This window comes from Cariama cristata, unplaced genomic scaffold, assembly GCF_000690535.1.
Source record: "Cariama cristata isolate BGI_N322 unplaced genomic scaffold, ASM69053v1 scaffold72, whole genome shotgun sequence".
In the NCBI taxonomy this organism is placed as follows: Eukaryota; Metazoa; Chordata; class Aves; order Cariamiformes; family Cariamidae; genus Cariama; species Cariama cristata.
The window spans coordinates 61,309-85,204 of NW_009603012.1; the positions used below are offsets into that span (position 1 = coordinate 61,309).

The 23,896-nt window shown below is 43.9% G+C and overlaps 1 protein-coding gene across 1 annotated transcript in view; it reads right to left on the reverse strand.

Annotated features, from left to right (window-relative positions):
- Positions 1-1,456: 1,456 nt before the first annotated feature.
- ROR1 (receptor tyrosine kinase-like orphan receptor 1) overlaps positions 1,457-23,896 on the reverse strand; it is a 55,532-nt gene continuing 33,092 nt past the window's right edge. Inside the window, exons 4-8 of the mRNA XM_009694976.1 lie at positions 15,391-15,518; positions 13,877-14,194; positions 12,764-13,009; positions 8,284-8,495; positions 1,457-4,172 (exon numbers count right to left, since the gene is read on the reverse strand). Coding sequence (XP_009693278.1) covers positions 2,748-4,172; positions 8,284-8,495; positions 12,764-13,009; positions 13,877-14,194; positions 15,391-15,518 — 2,329 coding nt within the window. The 3' untranslated portion in view covers positions 1,457-2,747. The remainder of the gene's footprint in view (positions 4,173-8,283; positions 8,496-12,763; positions 13,010-13,876; positions 14,195-15,390; positions 15,519-23,896) is intronic.

Here is a 23,896-nt window from a genome sequence, read left to right on the forward strand (position 1 = left end):
CAGCACATTGTTTACTGACAGTTTTGCAATAACAGCATAACCTGAGGGCCACGGACTTGTTTGGCTGCATATAATTTCTTCTGTTTCTCAAACCAGATACTCAGGAAGCGGCAGGCCGTCTTTAAACTGGCACTGCTGAAATTTCAAGCCCTTAACAGTACAAGCTAAGAAATCCCATAGGAAAAATGGGTGGGAAAAACGGCTTCTTCCTTCTCAGTGTGTTTGATGCTTAAGATGCAAAAGAATTGTTTGCACTGATGCAACCACTCGAAAAAGTACGCAGGAGTAGAGAGAAAAGATGGATCAAGAAGGACAATATGGTTACTGTCTGCTCAACAAGATGCTATGCAAGCAGTGCGAAGCTGTGTATGTATCTAAGTGAGAAAGAGCAATTCCCGAGCCTCTGGTTATGTTAATAGCCATGGCTCAGAGAAAAACTTCACCTCACCCATTCCTGTCAAACACCTCTGTTCAAAAGCAATATTTTAGCATTTGAGTCTGATAACCTGACACAGATACAGAAGTTAGTAAGATGCTACTATTGTCTGAATCTTCAGTCAAAACTAAATTTTAGCTGACACGTGACAGATTTTCATTACTGATCCAGATGTAAATTCAGTCCACGTGGAAGGCAACATCACAGATTTGTAAAGTATCTCAGAAGTGACAAAAGTCCTTACTATACAACTACTGATGGCTCTTAATCCACAAGTACAGTTTCACGCCTGCGCAACGGAGAGGAAGCTTGACAGCTCCGGATGCTGCAGTCCTACAAGGTACCAGGAAAGCTCCTACCACGCAGGAGGACACAAAACTTCAGCGAGGGGCTGAATGGGCGATGCTGGCCCTTGGTACGGAGCTAATGGCACCGATGAGCTCACACCCAAGACTGCATCATCCTCACAGGGGAGTTATGCCACCCCGCTTCCTTTGTGTGCTCCGCAAATACCTGCACAGTCAAATATTCGTTTAAACCTCTGTACGTTACCCCTAAGTAATCTGCTTGCAACTATTATTTGCAAAACTCTCGTGTCCGTTCAAGTGAGCATTTCAGCAGACTCCCTGCCGGAGCTGAGGGAGCAGGTTTTAGCTCTCTGTTAATACGAAACGTCTCAAATACCTTACACCGAGATGGAGGAAATACTGATATGTTTATGTTAAAACAATGTTTTAATAAACAGCAGCATAAAATAATCAGTGTTTAATATCATCTCTGGCATGTGAAATACAAAAATGCACGTTTCTTAATTATAAAACAGCCTTTGTTATTACATTTTCATGCTTGCCTAATTGAAATGCCCATAATTAATAAATCAATCATCAAGTAATACAGTGATTAAAAGCATGCAGTGAAAACAAAGAAAAATATTTGTATAAGGTAGTGGCTGAATATCACCATAATATATTTCAAGAACATCTACATCAGGTTAAAAATAAAAAGAAACAGACCAAGACATAAAATGCAGAGATGTATTTTCACTTCTGCTGTACAAAACATTATCACGCTTTTGTGCAAAAAGATAAAAATAAAGTCACATTATACAACATTGTCAACTGAGCAAAAGATTGTTTTCGTTCCGCGTACAATAAAAATACTATTCAGTACAAAAAAGAGTCTGTGAAAAACCGTAACGTACACAGCACTTTGTAACTCATTAAAGTGGTTTCAAATGAATAATCTAGACTGCTTATACCTGAAAGAATTTTTTGTCATTGTACAAATGTCGTATTTCTAAGTTGAAAGTTAACACTAATTCACATTATTAGAATTGATAGACAAAATTGCTATCAGTGGATTTGCTGCCTGATGGAATGCGAGTTTCCCTTTTTTCAGGGTTACTGGAGTCATAGTCACTGAACTTACACATCGGTCTGAAACAATAAATATTCCTGGGAAAACTGATTGTCATATATAAAATTGTGGTTTGGAGTCTTTCCATTAAACAGTTGCATAGCAACAAAAGGATATAAAATTTCTGCTTTGACCTCTAGATTATGAAATGTTATCTTTGAAAAAGTTGATTCAGGTTCTGAAATTAAAACACTCTAATTTCATTTCCTTTAAGGCAATTTCTTAGAACTCCAGCCATCTTCAGCAGCCAACAGCAGACGATTTTTGTAGACTGCAAGTTGGTAACTCAAGCTATCGTGCTGTCATATAAATGACTTTTTTTGGTCTGAATCCGAACTCTGAATCCCAACTTAACAAAAGACCAAAATCCTACCTGAAGTAATTTATTCAGCTCTCAGATCACATATTTGAAACATAATCCTTGACTGCAAAATTTACAAATATTTTAACTAGCTATTGGAACTGAAATTGCACACCCAGCAGATCTCCGAATATTTGCATCTCCTAAAAAAGAGACAACTATTAAAATATGTTTTCAGTATAAAAAAGTTTCTGTGATTTAAACCACATCAGAGGTTTAAAAAGCTGTGAAAAAGCCTATGATAAAATGTTTTTATTTTAAAAAAAAAAATCACCTCCCTTCCCCTTTTTGAATTGTTGGTGGCACTTAAAAGAAACAAGGCGTCCATTGACAAAGCTGAGTATTCATACCACAACGATCTTTGTCTGGTTGAGGCTGCCCATCCTGTTAAGCAGTTAAACTTCACAGAAGATACTTGCTGCAATGTCTGTTAAACAACCAGAAGAATCTTTAATAAAATATTTGAATATAAATCTTTTCTACGACTTTCTAGTTTGTATTGTAAATAGTTATATTTACAAAGGCCTCGCTTATTTACAACTCAGCTGAAATCATAGATTCGTTGGGTCCATGGATGCTGGAGTCTCCTAATAGGGAAGACTGCTTTGAGTCAATTTTGTACGGTTTTTGAGTCTTATTTCCAAAAACTGTAATACCGATTCCCCCCGGATGACTAGGAATTGACATATGAGATAGCAAAGGAATATTTGCTTCCTGGTTGGATCCTGAAGACGGCAAACTAGTGACATGACCTGTGCTTGTCGACCCACTGGCGCTGCTTGGAGAACGACTCTTTGGAGGAGGACAGTGCTGGATTACCCTGGGTGGACCCTGCGGTTGATAGTGGGCAGCTGGGAAAGCAGCATATCCTGGTGGAATCGGGTACCCATTGATTGGGATATATCGCTGGTTCTGAGGTATGGGCGGTCCGATGAACCCGGCGATTTGGCCTTGTGGTATACCTTGCGCTGGAAACATGTAGTTAGGGTACCTAGGATTGCTGAGGTTACTAACCGGACTTGCGCTGAGGGAAGTCGTTTGAGTGGTGGCATTCCCACCGGAGGGGGTAGTAGAACTAGTGTGACTTGAAAGACCCTCCCACGAGCGCAGCCTGGCATGGATTTCTTTAAATCGTGGCCTCCGGGATGGCAGATCATGCCAGCACTCTGTCATCAGGCTATACATTCTGGGAGGACAGTCTTCAGAGCATGGCAGCAGTTGTCTTTTCCTGATCATCTCTATGACTTCTTGATTACTAAATCCGTAATAAGGTTGAAGTCCAAAGCTGAATATTTCCCATAAAACAACTCCAAATGACCAAATATCTGAATCGGAAGAAAACTTGCCGTACATAATTGCCTCCGGTGGCATCCAGCGAATTGGCAAGAGAGACTTGTTTTGAACTCTGTAATAATCTGCCGAGTAGATTTCTCTCGAGAGTCCAAGGTCTGAAATTTTCACATGAAGTTGTTCTCCAATTAAAATATTACGAGCGGCCAGATCTTTATGGACAAAAAAATGACTTGATAAGTACTCCATCCCTGCTGCGATCTGGACTGCAATGTGCAGGAAATCCCCATGGTCGAGGCTGGATTTTACAGTCCCGTCCTCATCGCTGCTGCATCCAACATCCGAATGCGGCGATCGCATGATGAGAAACTCATGGAGGTCTCCTTGGTTCATGTACTCGAAAAGCATGCAGACAGGTTGTTCCTGGGTCACAACACCTAAGAGGCAAATGATGTTAGGGTGATGGAGCTCGGCCATGAGAGATGCTTCTTGCTGGAACTCTGCCCACTGCTGGGGGTTGTTAAAGTCTTTTAGTGTCTTGATAGCAATGAGCTGAGCGTGATCCATGCCCGGAAGGTAGAGATGTCCCTTGTAGATCTTGCCGAAAGCACATTCACCCAGTTCTTCCATGAAACGAACGGCAGACAGAGGCAACTCCTTAGCCTTACTCTGTTAAAGAAACAATAGCAAAAACGCGTCAGAGAAACAGGACTGAAAACATTATTTTTAAGTAAAAGATCTTTTCGCGCAGGACGTCTGAAAGCCAAGCGGACCAACAGAGGGACTCCCGGGGCTGCGTACCCATTTGGCAACGATCCTGCGCAGCCCTGTGAGATGGCATCAGCCCCAGGCCAGATACGGCCTGAGGGACACCGGTATCCCAACATCGGCAAAGCTGAGGGCTGAGTGCCACCTCATCTCTCTGCAGCATGATCCCAAATTAAATTTAGAATTACTTTTTACCCTCTACGCAAGATCAGATAAAAGTAGTAAGCATTAGATCTAACTATATGCAGGAACCATCAGCATTTCAGCAAAAACATTTATATACCTGGGCTTGGCCATTTATATACTTAAAATTGAATCTGACTGATTTCAGGAATTGAGGCAATTCACATACTTTAAGTAAGTACATGCTCGAGTGATTTCTGGGCCAGGGCCTAAAGTTTTAGCAGAAAATTTTATTTTTAAAACTATGTCCTTGTAGCCAATTCTTCCTCAACTTTGCTATTAACCCTTCAACGTACAGCACAGACTATTTCTGTTCACGCTTGACTGAATGTTCAATCCTGAACCATGCAGGACAGCCAGCTGGAGAAATGAGACAGTGGTCAAAGAAGAAAGGCAAACTTTTTAAAAATTCTGTTGTTACTCTGGGTACACACATTCACTCTTAAGCCATGAAGAAGTTGTATTATTTTCAGTTCACTTCCACATATGCTTGTAACACCTACACCCAGGCTCACTCATTTAGGGTCCTCAGTATAGCCACAGGCAGTCATTTAAGGCTAATGATTTTGGGATCTATGTTTTGTAAACTAGTGTAAATATTAGCATTTGCATTCTTGAAATCATATAACGGCAGCTTTACAGCAGCAATATAGGAAAAGAACTGACATTTTAAAAAGTCATTAAAAAATGGCATTTTAGACTAAATGAATTCTAATCGTATTGACCACTTATGGCTTTTAGACAAAGACTGCATTAATAATAATAATAAAAATAATAATGATAATAATAAAGTCATTTAAGCGGGCAGCCAGTAGACTCTACGGTGATGGCAGGAAATTAGCTATATTGTTGAGGAACAGATGGTTTATATTATACAAATCCTTTAGGCTAAAACTTGTTTAGGTCTGGCATATTGTAAATTATATTTTAGTAATGAAAGTGAAATGACCTCTGTCTGACCTGAGGCTGGGTTCGTCTGTTTGAACCAACATAGTGGAAAACTATGAAAGAAAATGAAGTCATAAAGTTTTGGCAGGAAGGGCTCATTTCAAGTTAAGCGGTTATAAATCTGCTTAGTTTTTGTTTGACAAGTATTTGTCATACATCGGTGTACAAAATGTAAAGAAGTGTAAAATACATATGAGGCAGCACGCCAAAGTAAACCGAGTACAAAGGGAGAGTAGTAAGAGTGAAGCCCACCACCTCTATCTCTTTATCGGCTCCTTCCATTAGGTGAATGACAAGACCAGCTTAGTTTATTATATTTTTTGAAGGCAATTAAAATCCCTTAAAACTGAAACAGGCTTTTGGATGAAATGCTAACGTTTTTATTTGTACAAGCAAACACACATCTACCTCAGTTGGAGCTTGAAGCCTAAGCGTGTTTTTACCCAAGCTGACATTAATACTGGATACAGTATTTAAAAATAGGATTCTACTTCCTTTCTTTTAAAATCTTGTTTGAAAGGCAATCAAAACATTTGCGACAGGGAGAGCTGGGTTTCCCAGTGGGAAAGCACAGGATTAGCTGTGGATAAGATAAGATGGATAAAATAGGATGGAAAGCTTTTTGCAGCATATGACTTTGAACATAAAAAGAAAACAGTGCGGTCTGTATTTGCAACCATTTCTGGGCAAGTTGCTTTCCCATGTTGTGCGCATAAGGCATCAGTGCATCAGCAGCCTAAGTGGAAACGGTGACCTCATTGAAATGATGCTGACTTTCCCATTACCTACAGTTTAGCCAGGATTGTACCCCAAATATCTAGTAGAATGGAGACCGAGAAGCAAATCCAAATTTAAAAAAACATTCCATGAAGGTTGGATGCAAGAACTGGTTTTGACACTTACCTAATTAAATGGGTTTTGTACTACTACCGACATTTTGACATACACCTGCTCTAAGCTGTACATGAAAGTTGAAATTAAGAACTGTAGAGGAAAATGAAGACAAATTCACTGGGCCACTGTGTGTTGGACAGAGGAGCTAAAATATAACAATAGACCAAACTCTGTCTGACCACCCTGAACAGATACCCTGCATCACGACACCAGCATCCAGTGCCGGCAACACTATTTAAACCAGGAATCCTAGGGTTAGCGTTACGCCGTGTAAAAACATCGCTGTATGCCGTTTGTATTACCGATGGGCAAAAGCAGCACTGCATTTTCCAGCACAGCCGCACTGTGGGTTTACTTTTATCGCTGACTTAAAAAGACTCTCCTGCTCTTTCTGTGAGCTGGTGGGGAGCTGGAATTTTCCTCTGCAACAACTTTCCGTGTCCGTCCCTGCCGCGCTGAGACTGCGGCTCCACAGACACGTGGGGCAGCACCCCCGAAAGAGCAACTAGTGTTGGGGTGGCACAGCACCATCCATCCCTGCCCCTTGTAACGCACTCCCTATATCTCACGGGATACAGCTACTTATGTCATTTTCCCTAGGCTGCCACAATTAACTCTTTATAACCCAATCAACTGCGTCAGGGGAAGTTCAGGCTAGAAATGAGGAGGCCTTTCTTCACCGAAAGGGTCCTGAGGCATTGGAATGGGCTGCCCAGGGAGGTGGTGAAGTCCCCATCCCTGGAGGCATTTACGAAAAGACTGGACGAGGCACTTAGTGCCATGGTCTAGTTGACATGGTGGGGTTAGGGCAAAGGTTGGACTCGATGATCCCAGAGGTCTCTTCCAGCCTCATCGATTCTGTGATTCTAATTCTATAAACCTGACATTTAAGAGCAAGCAATAGCTGCATCCCATAGCTGCTGTATTGAACTTAAGAAGGAAACTACTCCAGAATTTATTCAGAGATGGAGAACACAGCTCCTGAAGTACAAGCGTAACCTTTCCTGATGCCGAGTGATTAGCTCTGCTGAAAGAACACCTACGGCAGCAATTATCTGGAGGTTACAGTTCACATTGCTGAAACTCAATAAAATCAGAATTTGGATGCATTTTGCTACGTCATTTTCTAACGAAAATAACAGCTTACCCGAAGGCATGCCTGACTTTCAGATACCACAGTTTACACAGTTTCTATTCTGCTTACTTGTAGATACTGCTTTTCACTCTGAAATGCTTCGAAAGAAACTTGAAGGGAATTGGCAGGGTGTGAAACCCAAGGCAAACACTCTTCCCAGGGCGTTACTCTGCCTGCAGGTGGCAGAAGGCACTTGCAGCCCTGAAATGGGTGATCCATACGGGCTTGCAAATCGGCCGCCCTGCCAATAAACAAGGAGCTCAAGGTTAATCACCTCTAAATCTTAAACGATTTTAAAAAATGCTCCGTGAACCTGGGACTACAGTGAAGCAAAACAATTCCGGCAACAAGAGCTGCTACGCACCAGCTGTGCTGGCAGGCAGATTTCTGAGGCTCTGTTTTGGTAATTTCTCTTTTTAACTGAGAGAATGGGTAAGCCTGAAAAAGCAAGGAACAAATCTTTCCAAAGTGATTTCAGCTGAGTGAAAGACGACATTCGACTTCAGCAGACCCATGAAAAAAACTCTCTTGAGAAAATGCTGAATCACATCTTTATCTGCACTACTTTCTAACTTAAATTTAGAGATGCTTCAGTAATGGTCTGCTTGCTTTATTACAAAAAAACTCCAGCTCCTATTTATCCAGCTACATGGACACACAGGAATCACCTCCACAGGTCCAGCACACTTGCTACGCTGCTGCTGAGGAAAGTCCTTGCAAAAATCGCAGCTAAAGGCACCAGCAGAAACTGCAAGTTGGAAATCAGATCAATATTTCAGTGCTGAGTTGATCAAAGCATTTCAGTCCCTGCCTTCACAGACAGCAAACGTCAAAGCAGAAATGAGGGATTACCTTTGGTTTATAGGCGTTGAGCATTGACATCTCCACATTTTGTCCTCTTACGTGTTTAGGCTGCCTTTGAACGGGAGGGGAGGATGACTTCTGATTGTTGCGACAGATGCAGATGAAGAAGAAGAGTAAGGCTATGGCCAGGGGAATAGTGACGCTTGGCACCAGGATATACAGGATTTCCATTTTATTCTTTTCCTTGGAATCCTTATAATCTGGTTCAAAAAAAACCAAACAAACAAAACAATGAATGAAGTATCCCAGAGTCAAATACGTCCCCGGATCAACTAGAAGTGCTAAGAAGAATAAAACACCCAAGGAGTACTACTGCAATCCTCCTTGAATGCTGTTTTATTTCCTTAACATTAACAGAGCAATTGATTTTGTTGAGGAACATTTCTGTAAGAACACAGAACGGCCAGGAACAATTTCCCTGCGGCATGTTCAAACCTACTTATGGTCATGAAATAGCTGAACACTGTGAGGTGGCTACTGCTTGGGGTGAAATGAAGTAATGGTCTAATACAGGTCCACAGAGAAGTTAATTTCTAAAACAGCTTATGGAAGAAAGGCTCTGGTGGGATTATGGACTCCTTATTTTAATATGTATATTAGGGTCTCGTGCCATAGTTTCCTTAGTCCAACAAAAACGTGGGGAGCCATTAAAAAGGGTAGTTTTATCCCCCTCACCTCCTAGCACTGGCCAAAGCATTTGTGTGGCCACCCAGGGCACTGGAACAAACAACATGTGCAGCTGAAAACTGCTTTTCTAGTTAGTTTTAGGTGCAGGAGCAGGACGATTAGGGACTCTAGAGCAGAAGAAATGGAGAGCACCCGGGAAACGGGAGGAAATGCATGGAAATGGCAAGAAATAGAGAGAACAGTCCTGCGTTTTATCCCAGGAAGTCAGGAAAGGGGTTCGAAAAGTCTGAACGCGGACAAAAGCTGTGGCATAATCTTAAAAAAGAATCTTACATACTGAGGGCTTGGTCTTAATAGGATTAACGGGCTAATAGGAAAACCCACCCCTCTACCAACTATATACTAATAGTGTGTCATCTGAGCAGGGCGGCAAACGCTGGCACAAAGGACACAGCGATGATAGTTGAAAGGAAAGCTGGAGCCCGGATAAAAAAGAAGGATCCGGAAGAAGGTGGGAAGCTGGTTTATTTAACATAGTGTGAATGCTTGCTGCAATATTTGCTCCCTCTGCACACAGCTCCCTTCATAGCTAGGGAGTGATTAATTTTAGAAACATGAAACGCTTTCCTAGCAGTGCCCAGCAAGGCATAGCCGGGACATCAGACACTCACCTCCCTCCAGCTGGCTCTGGTTTCCCAGGGCACGTGGCTCAGAGGAAAGGTGCAGTGGGAGAGGAGAGAGAGGCTTCAGGAAGGAGCTCACGTCCTCGCGTCCACGCAGCACCCGCTTGCGTTGACACGGACCTACCTTCCAGCCGGACTGCTCTGAGCACGGGGATGTTGAAGCCTGCTTTGCTCTGGTATTTCCCAGCAGCGTTCATAACGTTTAGGGTACAATTACGCATGGATTAACGCACTAACTACAAGGCACCCCGGGAACTTTGAGGATCACCTTGAGCTGCAGGACTGGTGGCCGTAGCCTCGCTGTTTCCCAGGGAGATGGTGAATGTTTGCAGCAGCATCAGGCTTACTGGATTCTGGCAGAATGGGGAATGTTTTGTTATTCCTACAGGGTCATTTCGGTTTGTTTGTCTGTGTTTTCCAGGCTGGATTTGTAGAAGTGCTTAGCGGCCCACACAGATATCTTTTATGCACTTAATTAAACATGAACTTGATCTGAAGCTTGGGTTTGACTCAAATTGTGACAGAAGCAAAGTTCAAATGGTTCTGGATGTCACTTTGCATAACCCCTCTCTTCTTACAGGCTCGCACTGTCCTTCTGCTCCCCCCGCGCTCCTTTTGCACCATTCTTTTTAGATTAAGTTGTGCCATCTGGTTTTTAATTGAAAGGAGAGGTAGTCCAAATATTTCTATGGCCTTTGGGAAACGAGAGGGAACTAAAACACCGTCCCCATTACAGTCTCGCTGTGCCCAGTGGTGTGTGCTCTCACCCTGTCTTCAGTGAACGTCCAGCTCTACAGCGTGGACCCACTGTGGGTTTCCTTCGTGAGTTGCTGCTCTCTAGCACAGACACACAATCACTGCCTTTCCCCTCGCCTTCAAAACCTTCTTACATTTGTCTTTGCTAAGCCTTATGCTCGAATTACTCCATGTTTCACACCTTCCTATATTCAGGCTGACAAACTTTTATGAAACGAATCTATTGCAGCTTGTGAGACAACTGAAAGATACAGTTGAAGAAAGCATCAGCACAAGGCAGATGGAGACCTGGGCACTAGGTCATCACCTGAGCTGTTCCAGTCAAAGGGAATTATTATTCTTGTTAAGTAGCAGCCCCTGCCGTGAAGCCTCATTTGGTTAATAGGTTTCTTGGGAGCCACCCTAATTAAATCCATTTCCCATCCAGGCATGTCCTGGTGAGGCAGAATGCACAATACTTATTAAAATGTGCCTGAAATGGCTCTTTCAGCCATTGCACAACCAGCAGAATGCACAAGGTATTTTGGTTTTAATATGCAGATTAGCATTTAACAATTAAATTACCACTCACCTGATATACCTCTGTTTGGCTGTATTTAGAATAAAGCCACATAACCCAGCTGTACAGCGAGTACCATTTAAGGCAGTGGTTAGAGGTAATTAAAACTTTTGTCAGGAATCCTTCAAGCCAGCCAGCCTCTCTCATTTATTATCTAGTAAAACGTTCAAATCGGAGACTTTTGCAACACGTCCAAAAGCGTCCTGCTTTCAGCTATTTCAGATCAAAAGACTGAGTCAGTCCTGGGATCTCAGAGCCCATCTAGAGGGGGCCTGCCAAGCAGCCCCCTCATCAACTCTTAATCACCCAATTATCCAGAAGTTGTGGAAAATACCAAAAGCACACGGCTGAGAGGTCGTACAGCGACAGTGCAGTGGAGTACAGAGAGATCAAGAGCATCACTGGTGATGGGCATGCAGAGACCCCTGAGCTTGCCCAAACCATGCTGCCCAAAGCCCCTGGGGCTGAGCCATGTCTCCTTACCCGCACCAGCCCAGGCGTCTGCATCGGCAGCCGTGCAGCTCCTGGGGTGGAGAGTCAGGAGCCGACAGTACGCTAAGGGGAGTCCTGCGGACTGCTACTTAGATTCAGATTTTTGTACTGAAGGGCTGAAAAAGATCTTTGGAACAGTTTATAGCGATTGAACTATTCTTGTGCACTCAGTCTATCACTGCCCCTAATTAACAAGAAGAATAACTGAAGTTAAATGCACTGAAGTAATAGCAAAAGAGATACAGGACTCTAAGAAGCGTATATGAATGTTAGAAAGGGTTTGAGATGCACATGATATAGCCCAGGCTGTCTGCCTTTCCCCTGATCTCCTCTTTCAGTAAGAACATAATTTAGATCCCATTTTGGCATCGATTCCCATCTTTCCATTAATTGAAAAAGACTTTGGAGCAGGCTCAGGACATGTCTCACTGCAGGAATGTTCATAACCATAACCAGAAATAATTTAATTTGGTTCTGGCTATCGAACAGTAACATCAAAAGGTATCTCCTTTCCAAGGGGAAAGGTAATGTTACTGTGACAACTTGCAGGCAACATAAAATTTTGTGTGAAATTTTGTACCGTGAATTTCCAGAACATTTCTGGGTGCATTTCTGGCATGTCCGTGCGAATAGCTGTACTTTTTCTTGGCATCTGTCAATATTGTTATTTCTAAATGCAGATAAAACAATTAGGAACCATTTGTTCAGGTCTTCCACCCACTTCCCTCCGGTCTCAGAAGAGCAGTATAAAATGAGAGCTGAATCTCCATTTTTGTTCATTTTGCAAAACTAAAATGCAGCCAGAGCAGTTCTGTAAACACAAACTTAAAATACAGCTAAGAGGATCTGGCAAGATCATCTCTTTAAACAAGGCCTGAGCTCTGTTAGGCGAGGTTTGCATTTATTAAAATGGTTCTTAATACACCAAGTGAAACGGAGAATGTTTTATAACCACTTTGCAACTTCTGTGATCCGATTTAATTTGCACTAAGGAGCTGTATTGATTCTAATGGCAATCTGGAAAGCCTGGGACGCTTGGGCTGGCAACGTGCTGCTGCTTCACCACCTTCTGGCGAGGGCTCAGGTATTCCCAAGCAAAATATTTTCATGCCACCACTTTGCCAGCTGCATGGGCAGTTAGTGCTCGAGGGTCTCCTTGAAGCGGGGATGCTGTGGCTTTAGCTGCAAAAGCCATCGTCAGCCTTTCCTACAGCTCTCTTTTCAGGGATTCAGAAAAGACACTTTGTGCACAGCTCCCCCGAGCTCCTGTTTTGCAGGACGGCTGTATGGATGTGACAAAACGGTTCCCCTTTTTGTTCCAAAATGAAACATAAAAAAGGTCAGTAATTACCACACGCCGGGACGTCACAAAGCTCAGACTTAAAGTTCTCATCTAAGGTGAAGCACCACGGGGCGTCCTTCTGGTTCCCTGGGTTGCGGCAGTAGGAGTGGCCCCCGTTGAGCTCGGGGTACCTGATGGCGGTGAAGGTGTGGGTGTGGGGGTACTGCGAGTTCCACGGCTGGCACTGCCGCCCTGACCTGGTGACGCTCACTGTCCCCCGGTAATCTACTCCTGTGCTGTTGTAGCATTTGTGATCTGAAAAAAACAAAAGACAATAAAAAAAATCCAAAGCAATAGTTGGTGCTGGCAAGACAGATGGCTGCAGTACTTGCGGGCGGTGGGCTGCCAGCATCCCCCAGCCCCCAGTGCACTGCCGCTGGCCCGGGGCCGGGAAACCCAGTTTGAGAGCACGGGCTCCCAATTTGCTGCGGCTGTAACGCAGGGCCTGCTTTGCATTCACATTCCTGGGAGGATTTAAAGCTTATGCTTCTGTAATGAAAACAGCTTATGCCAAGCGTTTTTAATATAAGATACACAAAAGAAGTAAAAACTACAGTGGGAACCTGAATTGCAGCCATTATTTTCATATGAAGGTGGAGAATTTGTGGGAGCCACGTTTTATATTTGACTATTCAGATGTATAAGGGTTGTGAACAGGCTGCAGCCCAGCCTGATCAAAGAGTGAGCTCAGCCGATGCCTAAAATTAGGCTGTGTTAGGCAGGGACAGCCATGGACAAGCCTCCCGACAAGCAGCCCTATACTGCACCCACGGCCTTGCTGGACCACACTGGGCTGCTGTGGGAGGACAGGGAGGCTGAAGCTACTGATGTTCCTCACTATTCAAATGCTTACACTGTCATTGCTTCCTACTTCATATTAATCAGAAAAGACCTGAAACCTATAAACAGCACTTAGTGTGAGACCACAGGCAGCTGAAAAAAAAAAAAAAGAAAAAGTACAGGGGAGAAGCGCAGGAGTGGGGTACTCTGAGAGCATTTGAGAGCACGGCGGCTGCGAGCTTCCAAAGCCCAGCACTAGCTCCAACTCTGATGCACAAGCCCTCACAGCCAACCTTTTCACAGGATATTTTTTGCACGGAGAAACAGACGGTTTTCACTTACTTTTATTTATGGGATCTGCCATTGGAATCCCAATCCGGATACAATTGACAGCTTCAGGGCTATCTGGCTGGGGAAGATCTTCACAGTTGGGTAGCTTTAATCTCATCAGAATCATGGGATTAGATCTTGCAAAAATATATTCTGTCTGACACAGGACGTTTTCCAGAATTTCACATTCATCGCGGCACAGGTCTCGTGGCTTGGGAGCTGATGAGGTCTCATCGCAGTAGGGGAAGGCGTAATGGCACAGCGAAGGAATAGCAAACTGGGAGCATTTATCCGACAAATGGCTGGAAGTGCCAATCATGGTGAAGGCAGCTGTAAAATATACAAAAGGATTTTACTTAACCCAGTGGGAATTTTATTCCTGTGCTCTTGCTTTCCCAGTATAACCCTCACTTCCCATTGCGACTATTATTTTCAGATGTTCAGGTGATGAACGGGCCTTCCAGAAATACAGGACGCTAATTACATTAAAAGTTATTAACGATGCTGATTTTGCTGACAGAGAAAATACATCTGGTTTTCAACACAGGATTACTGTTAAGCATGTTACCAAAACCCCAAACCTAATTACACTTTTTTTTTCCCCAAATAATTTATAATGGTTTGCAAAGTCATATAGTATTTGAATGCCTTTTGCCCAACAGGTAAAAACCAAAGTTCTTGCAGGCTGCAGGATGACAGTACTGGTACCTTCGTGGAAGATGACAGCTTTCATATTATCCTGAATGACTTTTCAAACAAAATGGTGTAAGATTATGAGCTGTTAGCTATATAGAAACCATTGGCCTTTCCTGTGAATAATGCAAAAGCCTTTCTCGCAATGCTGACGATGTTTGGAGACAAAGGAAGAACGTTTCAGGGGGAAGAGAAATTTGGAATATTCTGACAGCAAGAGAAAATCGGAACATAGAGAAGATGATTACCCTGGTTAGGATTTGGCCAAAGTTAATTTATATAAAAAATAGTGAAGTATCATGATATCTATGAGGTCTCAGTTTGAATTCAGCACCCCCATCAGCACAGCATCTCCCACAAAACCAATGAAAACCGGTTCTTTACCAAATCTAAAGGAAAAACATTACCTGCTGGATTATTTATGCAGTCTCTTCAAGCACCTAAATGATCTCAACCACATAAAAATCAACTACGTCTGGTCTCCCTTCACTTTTAAAATCTGCTTGGGTAACAGCAGCGCAAGGCAGCCTGGCTATGAGACTCCCAGCAGCTGTAAATATACAGCTCCTTCTCCTTGGAAAACAACTCTTTAGTTTCTTTTGGGGGAGCTGGATGAGCAGAGACATGAAAGCTGCCCAGATTGTCACTCTTCAGATGACTCCTTCCACTGACACTGCACAACGCAGGCGTCCCGGGCGAGCTTTGTGGTGGGAATCTCACAGCAAGGGAGAATAAAGAGCAAATAAAAATAGTATTGCAGTTTACAAAACTCTGGCAGCTTTTTGGGAAAAGACATCTTCGTGGGGAAAGAAGAAAGTGCATTTGTTACCCACCTGTAATCTGATTTTCTATTTCACCTTGCATATGCAAAGACTCCATATAAATGGTTCGATTTCCAATAAATCGTGCACAAGCAATCCCCCTGTAAGGCTGGCAAAACCCATCCTCTTCATACTCGTCACTGAAATCAATCATAAACACAAAAGGGTGAAACAGTTCACATGCGGCTTTGCAACAAAATGTCCCTACAGGGAGCTGGCACTTGCATTATTCGAGGGCGATGCGAGGGGCTTACTGTGTTTGTCTTGGACTCTGCGATTCGTTCTGGGTGCCGCTCACCCAGCGCAGGAGCCCGCATGCCGCCTTCCCCTCCATTAAGAGCCTGTGATAAGGGATTTTATGGTCTTTAGGTAATGCAGGGAGCATGGCACGGGCTTTGTGCCCCGCACGATTTTAACCTTAAAGGATTCCCACACTGCTGCAGGTAGTTTTCAGTATCTCACAAACCAGCCCGAAGTGAATATAAGGGTTACAGCCTTATATTCAACAAGATCTTGAATATTTATTTAAAAAAAAAAAAAATTCAGCTTCCCGGTAAGAACAGTTCGTGGGATTTCAGGTTAGTCAGAATATGCTTTAATGTTGTATGAAATGAATGCTTTTTGCACAAGGGGGAAAGGCTATATTCAGGAATACACCCAGCCTTGATTAGAAGAGAAAACATCAACTGCCTGGAAAAAAAAAAAAGACTTATGTTTACTTAGAGTAGCTAACACGCTGTTTTCTATTTTTGAACCAAACTTGTACTTAATATCGATAAATATAGCAGGCGGAGTCATGCTAGCAGAGACAGAGTTTAAAGTGTGTATAGAAAATCAAACCACTCCCAACACCAATACCCTTGAAATAGGAAATATTTCTTCAATCTTCCATGAGTGTGGTAACAGTTATTGCTAAAACAGAACCAAAGCTAAGAAAGGAGTTAAATAGACAGATTTCTTTCATTAGGGGCTTTGTTTTATGCAATATAGGAGACATCTAATACATAAATCCAGATGTGAAATTATTTGCCAATATTCTTCAAACAAAGCAAAGAAAGGAAATTACTAAACCTCTGAAGACCAGAGCACTCACTGCTTATTTTGAACAGATAACCAACAGCTAAGCGCTGGCACACAACCGACGGATGTTTTGAGGAGGAGTTTGCATACGTGACCACTGAAAGATGCATCCAACTGCATGAATCGGCCCTTTTACCTCCTTGCTTTGAGAATCCAGTCGGAGATATTTGGGACGCACTTTCTGGGAAGACAGACACCTCAGCTCTGCCAGCCAAGGGAGATGCCTAATGAAAATTTGCTGTGAATTTCTTTGTTATTCATGCCGGTACCCACCCGAGACAGCTCCTATATGGCTCTCAAAGTAGGAAAAATGATATCAGAATATCCCTGAGTATGTCACACGGTTGGGTAGGCCACAAGTTACTTTTCTTTGTGCGCCTTTTTTTTGGCAGAATTCATCCCCCCCAGATGCCGAAAACCTAACAGTGGAATCGGGCTATGCCTTAATAGGGAAAAATCAGAGCTTTTTTAATCAACTCTGCCATTAAGTTTAACAAAAGACACTTTCATCCCCTCCTGAAGACCTTGGCTATGAGAGCTTGGAAATGCAAATTACATTTAGCCTCTTTGAAGTCACCCATTCATTGTGTGCATGGCTTAGAGCAAGCAGCCGGCCTGCGGCCGGGCTCCCCAGCGCCCTGTCACAGCGGCCAGGGCAAGCTAATGGGATTAGTGGGAAGAAGGGCTAGGATGGCCTTCCAGGACACCCCAAACGTCTCCCGGCACTCCTCAGCTACCAGCTCTGCAGCACCGTCCCAGGATTCACGCAGCGTTGCTTTCTACTTCACAGGGAGAAGCTAGACATCATGGATTAACTGCGGTAATTTATGACTGTGAAGACAGGGGAGTGGGAAAGAGGGATGGCAGAGATGGAAACCTCCTTTCACAGACATCTCATATCAGTTGAGAAATCAACGGGAAGGGGTCCAGGCTTCATTGGATGATGGTCCCAAGATGTTCCCAAGTACATTGAAAATTGGATTGCAAAAGCGCAACCTTTAAACTGCCAATTAAACTCTTCATTAAGTAGAGCAATGGTAGGCTGAGATGCCTCAGATAATGGGTAGCATCCAGCCAACAAAGATACTCTGAGATGTAAACAGAGACACACAACCACATCCATGTGTTCCCACATGGAGTCAGCTCTAGCGAAAATATTTTTACTCTGTTGGTTCTTGAAGAGAAGACAAAACAGCTGAAACCTGAGCTGAAAAACCACAATAGCTACTGCAGGCTCTGGAGGTCAATTCTCCACCTTCTAATCAATAAATGCACCAATAGGATATAATTCATTATTCATTTATTATAATTTATTATGGACTTTAACTCAGGGTCTACATCTAACAGCAACTGCTCTTGAAGGCAATCAAGCATTGCAATTTAAGCACACAACTAGATAGAGAAGACAAAACCAGGAGGAATGTGATTAATGTATCAACAAAGCAAACCCACCTCACTGTGAGGCTCACTTTTGAACTAAAGAAGATTTAACTGCAATAGCTGCACACAGCAAGGATTGCGAGTGAGCAGAGACACCGGTTTGCCTGGATGGAAGCGCCTCCAGGAGCAGGATTTTGGGGATAATCTCAGAAGGTGAAGATTAGAGTAAAGAGGAGAGCCTGGATCCCACCACCTCTGCCCCTGGGGCTGCGTGCCAGCCTTGAATTCGCAGAGGTAAAATATGAGATTAGTAGCTCAAATGGAGCAGGTGCTACGTTGAATTGTTTTGGAAATCAGGTCCATAATGGGGCAGAAGGATAAATGAAATGCAAGGAACAGGAGCATCAGACTATGACAGAAGGACCCCTGAGACAGGAGAGGACACGGTCCTCTGGTCTCCGCTCCCAGAGTTGCTCTGCCAGGGCATGGTGATAAAGAAGGGAAGTACTGGGCTGTGAGGTTCATTTGTTGCTCCTGACACCTATCAGGACCTCGAAATAGCAGCTCCCACAATAGGAGTCCTGATCATGGGCTGGTAACACGTCGTTGTGGTGAAGTTATTGGCACACGCTCGTCAGTGAACAAGTGGCCATATCGCGCTCCCTGGCTCCGCTTCTGTATCATCCTTCGTCAGCCGTTCAGGGTCACACGAAATCCCCTCTTGCCTCTGCATCTCTTCGTGATGTCTCTTCTCTCTCGCTCCTGCAGCTCTTTTCTGCGACAAGGATCAGGAGGGAGACGTTTACATCCAGTACCTAGGGCCTCCCTGGGCATCCCTTTGGTCCTTGATGGGCAACTGAAGCTGTACCCAGCGACATCCAGGGCAGCGCTGGAGACAACGCTGCTGCCAATGCAGCTCCAGCTCTGCCAGCCAGACACTCCCAGAGCCATCGCTCCCCACAACACAGCGTTTTTGGGGGGCAGCCGCCAGGTCTGTATCTAAGACCATTACCCACTGAACAGATTGCTGCCGAGGCTGAACACCCTCTGCTCGCCAGACGTTTCATCCAAAACCGGAGCTGTAGCCTGACACGGAGCCCACAATAGCACGCAGAGCTCCTACGCGGCTTAAACACATTCCCCACCTCCTGCTGCCAACTGGCAGCCGCTTTGGCGGCTGGCTTTAAAACGCAGCTATCAGTTTCTTGGATCGCTGATTCCTTTTACATAGTTCACGTTTTGCATACCTCGCATGCTTTTTGTAAGCAAATCACAGCATCGCTGCTCAAACGGGTATCTGCTTCATGGTCCTGATCTGATTCTACCCACAGCAAAAGGACGTGTCCCTTTGGCTCAAACAGGATGTAAATTAGGTCTGATTCAGCAATTAACGTGTTAAAATTTGCAGACAAGCTTACATCCTAATGAAATGGAAGTCAATCTAAGCCTGTATGCATTGCTGATTGGGGATGGACTTCATCACTTGTGCAAATTCTGAGCTAGAGAGGTAAGCAGTCAGCAGGTGAAAACCGTGGATGCCAGCTTGCAGGAGCGACCTCAGTGCTAACCAGGGGGCAGGTTTGGGGGTCTGGGTGCTGCCCCTCGACCGACTGCCGCTTCTTCCGCTGCCTGCACCCCGGAAAGCCCCAGTGACCGTTCAGTGAAGACTACACAAGAAAAAGGGAAGTGCTGGATTTTAATGACGGACAGATAATACAGCACTGTAGTGGTTTAAGATTATTTCTTTTCAGATTTGGTTTCCACACTGTTTTCTGTTTGGGTCTTTAAATATTTCTAGCCTTGATGTTTATCGTGGAGCTTGTCCACTGCTTTTACATCCTGCTGCAGTTCCCCCTGCGACAGTAATTCTGGCTTCATGTAATAATAGTACCATGGATTAGATTTACACTGTACTCAGGTGTCTTTAAGTATCTGATCGCACAAAGTCCAGAAGATGGAGTAAGAGCTTTGAAGGGTGTCCACACCAATTCACTAATGTAATCTGACCTAAGCTAGAGCCTGCACCACTATGGGATGCACTGGATCTCCATGCAGCCCAGACCTGACCAGCATCCTTCTTTCTACGGATCACAGAGGCTGCATAGAAAGACCAGCACCGCAATAAGGTACGCCATGTCTCTCGGGGTACATCTGAACATGACTAAGTGCCTGCATCAGTAAAAGGACCCTGTCCTTCACATATGGTTTAAGATAGCAGAAGTCTCCAGAAGGGTCACCTAGACAGAGCTAGAAGAAAAGACCAAGTCACAGCACACAAAAAAATTTGTAAATAACTGACAAGAATTCACTGTTACCGCTTGGGTTCATTTTCCCCTTTTTAATTTGCTTTTGTTTTGTGCTAGCAGTATTTACATCTGTCAGCCCTGGGTCACCAGCAGCTTTTCATATACTGAAATGGTAACAAAATAATAACCCAATCCTAAATGGACGAATGGCCTGTGCAAGCTCATGCTTCCCCTCCTTCCCTTTGCTTCTGCCTCAGATCCTCCGAATAGCTTTCTCGGTATTACCTAACTTCACAGAGAGATCCTGCTCTTCTGTCTGGGATATTCTCTTTCACCCCATCTGACTTTGGCGTACTAAAGAGGTAAACAAGAAAGCAAAAGAGCGCTTACGGCTCCATCTGCAAGGGAGGAGAAGCACATTCAGAAAAGGCAGGGAGAGACTCGAACACCATCCATCGCTGGACCTGGCACTGCTGTGTGGCTGCCGTGTCCAAACACAGGGGTGCTTTGCACGTGTGATGGAGGTGCTCCTCTCCGTAAAGGTTACCCCGTTACCGATGTCTGCTGCTTCCCACACGCCACAAAGTCCTCGCCCCTTTTCCAGGCGAACGGCAGATCAGCAACAGGCAGCAGGAGGGAGCACAGCAGGCGCTCCCGGGACAGTGAGGCGTTACTGGAAGCTCCCCAGAGGGTTGTTTCTTATGGGAGATACAGTAATGCATAAAAACATGAAAGGAAAGGAAGGGAGGGCCAAAATCTCTGACTTTGCACGGGGATCTCAGAGGAGGTAGTTACATGGGTGCTATCAGGAGAGATCTCTTTATCTCATCTGCTCGTGGAGTGACGGCTCCAGTGAATGGAAAGGCTGACCTGCCTCCCAGCGCAGCCCGAAAACGGGGAGAATTTCTAATTGCCTCTGACTTGAAACAGCAGCAGCTTTTTAGGTGTCCCCATGCAAACCAGGCAAAGGACCCTGGAGCAGCAGAAAAGCAGTAACAATCAGTTTGCAATTTGTTTCTTATCGGCTGGGGCTAAACCTGGAGGGGCTGCATGGTACCCACCTCATCCAAACGCATCTCTGCAGTCTGGTTTCTAAATACAAACCATTTTTGCAAGGTTCGCCATCAGAGTCCACTTCCCAACAAACTGCTTTTTCTTTGCCAGTCTTTTTCTAAATCACCAGAAATTGCCCCAATCTAAACAACGTTCCCCGCAAACTTCAACAACGGGTCCAGGAACTTAGTTTAGCAAAAGCTTTGTAACCAGGCTTTAACATGTGTTCACTTAGAAGTATTTAATAAATTAATAGAAAACTTGAACCTTGTGAGATCATGTTGTGTTTATTTTTACAATATCCAATGTATTAAAAATACATATTCCAAAGATGGTGTAATCGTGTGGTCATTTCTACCACACCCCATGGACTTCTTTCATTCTTTCTTTTTTTTCATTTTTTTTTTCTTTTGCTTTAAGAAGGACTTGAATGAGTACCCAACAAGAAAGAATCATAAATACAGGACTAATTTTGATATCTTGAGTGAAAACGGGCAAAGAAGAGATGTAGGACTAGGCAGGACAAAGTCCCAAATGCTGTGAGTGTCCCAAGACAAGAGGTAGGAGCATCATTCTCCCTCCTGACGCCTGCTACAATACAGGTCTGTTAGTTAGTTGGTTAGATGGGATCATCGGATTACCCTTATTTCGGTAAGCAAATCTCTAACCGGCAGCAATGTAAGCAGGGGAGTGTACACAGAGGCAGTGAGGGTTTAATAAAAGCAGCAGGGGAAAGGACATCAAAATATTCAGTGACACTGGAAGACGGCCGTGTAAAGCCAGCATGGGATTAAGGTGTGCGTGCAAAGCCAGACTGATTTATGAAGATTAACCGATTTGAAGAGCAAAAGCAAATAAACGTTGCACTATCTCTCAGATCTACCAAGTGGAGATGGAGTAGCTTTGGCTCTGTGTGAAGACTGTCCAGACATTTTTTTCACTTAAAAAGCAAAAGGCACTTTGTCTTGCATAAAATAAAAAATGTTCTACCGTAGCACCAAACTAGTCAGAGCTGTTTATCTAAATAATTTATATCCAACAGCAGAGTACTGATGGGAAAATGCAGCCAACGCTGCCTAGTTCAGACAACTGAGTGCTTTATACCTTTCTCTTCCAAGGAAAAACTGCCGCTTGCTGCAGCGGGACAAGGGAATTGCGAGCAGACAGCCCAGCTCCCGTCCCCCTGTCCCAGGCAAGTCCCTGGGCACGGCCGGGGATCCACACGGCGCCTGAGGAGATGCTTGGGCCCTCTCAAGAGCTGCACCAAAACGGTCCTGCTTAACGCTGGAGTCGTGCGCTTACAAATCCGCAACCTAAAACTGGGCTTATGGAGGGCGTTGCTTTAGGGGAGTTGAGTTCATAATGAATGCTGGTGGGTGACAGCATGGAGCGAAGAAACATGCTCTAGAAAACTTTGCAGTTAATTAAAAGGTGTATCAATAAATTATTTTTATTATTACATATACCAAATACACCCTCTGTACATGCATTAATGCCGTATAAATTATTTGTACATTGTTAAATAAACCGTATTTTGTTCCGTACTCATGTTCCAGCTTCACACAGAATAAAATGAAAAGAGTTTTGACTTGGCAGATATCCCTTAAAGCAAACAGATGAATAATATTCTGTCATACTTTCCAAAGAGCAAAACCTAGTTGCTTGTGCCTCGCTTTGAAAATGGGAACATGTTGGCTCTGTTTCATAACAATATTTCAGAAACGTGAGGGCTGCATTTTACTTTGCAGAAAGAAGAGAATTGCCCAGACTTGCACGTCACTGTGTAATTTAAGGAAAAGTTCTGTGTAACATAAGCTATTGCTGTTTTGACACCCCTTTAAAGTCGCAGGGCAGCTAGGCTTTAAATGGTTCACTAGAAAAGCATAGGCATAAAATAAAAAATTAATAAGGCTGTCTTTTGACATCATTAAATTTACAGAGTCCCACAGCACCACTGATACACCTGGTTCCTAAAAATAATAATAATAAAAAAAAAATCAATAAGCAAATACGATCTGCCTAAGTAAGAACTCTACTTGGTCGTTATCTCACATTCCAGACTGATAGCTGGTTTACCGTGATGCCTCCGATTCAGAGACGGATAAAGCATCCAGAATTAATGTGAGTTTGAGATGCTGTTTTGCACGGCTCAGCACGTGGGATGGCACCGAGCGGCCCAGGCCAGCGCTGAGGCTGCATTATGGCCATTCTCCACTAAAGCTGGGACATACAAAATTCCCTGATGCCCCCAAAATCTTGCAATTACCAAACACATTGGTCTGAGTGCTTCTCAGGGCTGCGTATCGTTGTACTCCCCTCCTCCCTTCATTTCTCGTTAGAGGATTTCAGTGCTGAAAGGAGGCAGGCTTGTGCAGAGACATAAACATCACTGGTGAGAGCTGACATGTGTTTTCTACTAACCTCATCTGGGCAGCGTGGCAGCATCCACAGCTTTGGAAGCTTAATAAAATACATCTCTCATGCAATTAATCCCTTGGCAAGGATGCACCACAGCAATTACTGCGTGTTTTTCTTTGTCATCATAAGAAAGTTTTAGAGTGTCTCTATCAAAATGACTCATTTCGGGGAAGCAAAAGCTCAATAATGGTGGCCCTCAATTTCATCTAAATAGTGACCAAAAATAAATAGATTAGCTGGGATATTGGCCTCTGAGATTCACTCTTTTTTCCCTCTTAAACACTATCGACAATCCCTTCCCTACCAAAACTCCTCTTGCGAAGTCAATGGGCATTACTGCA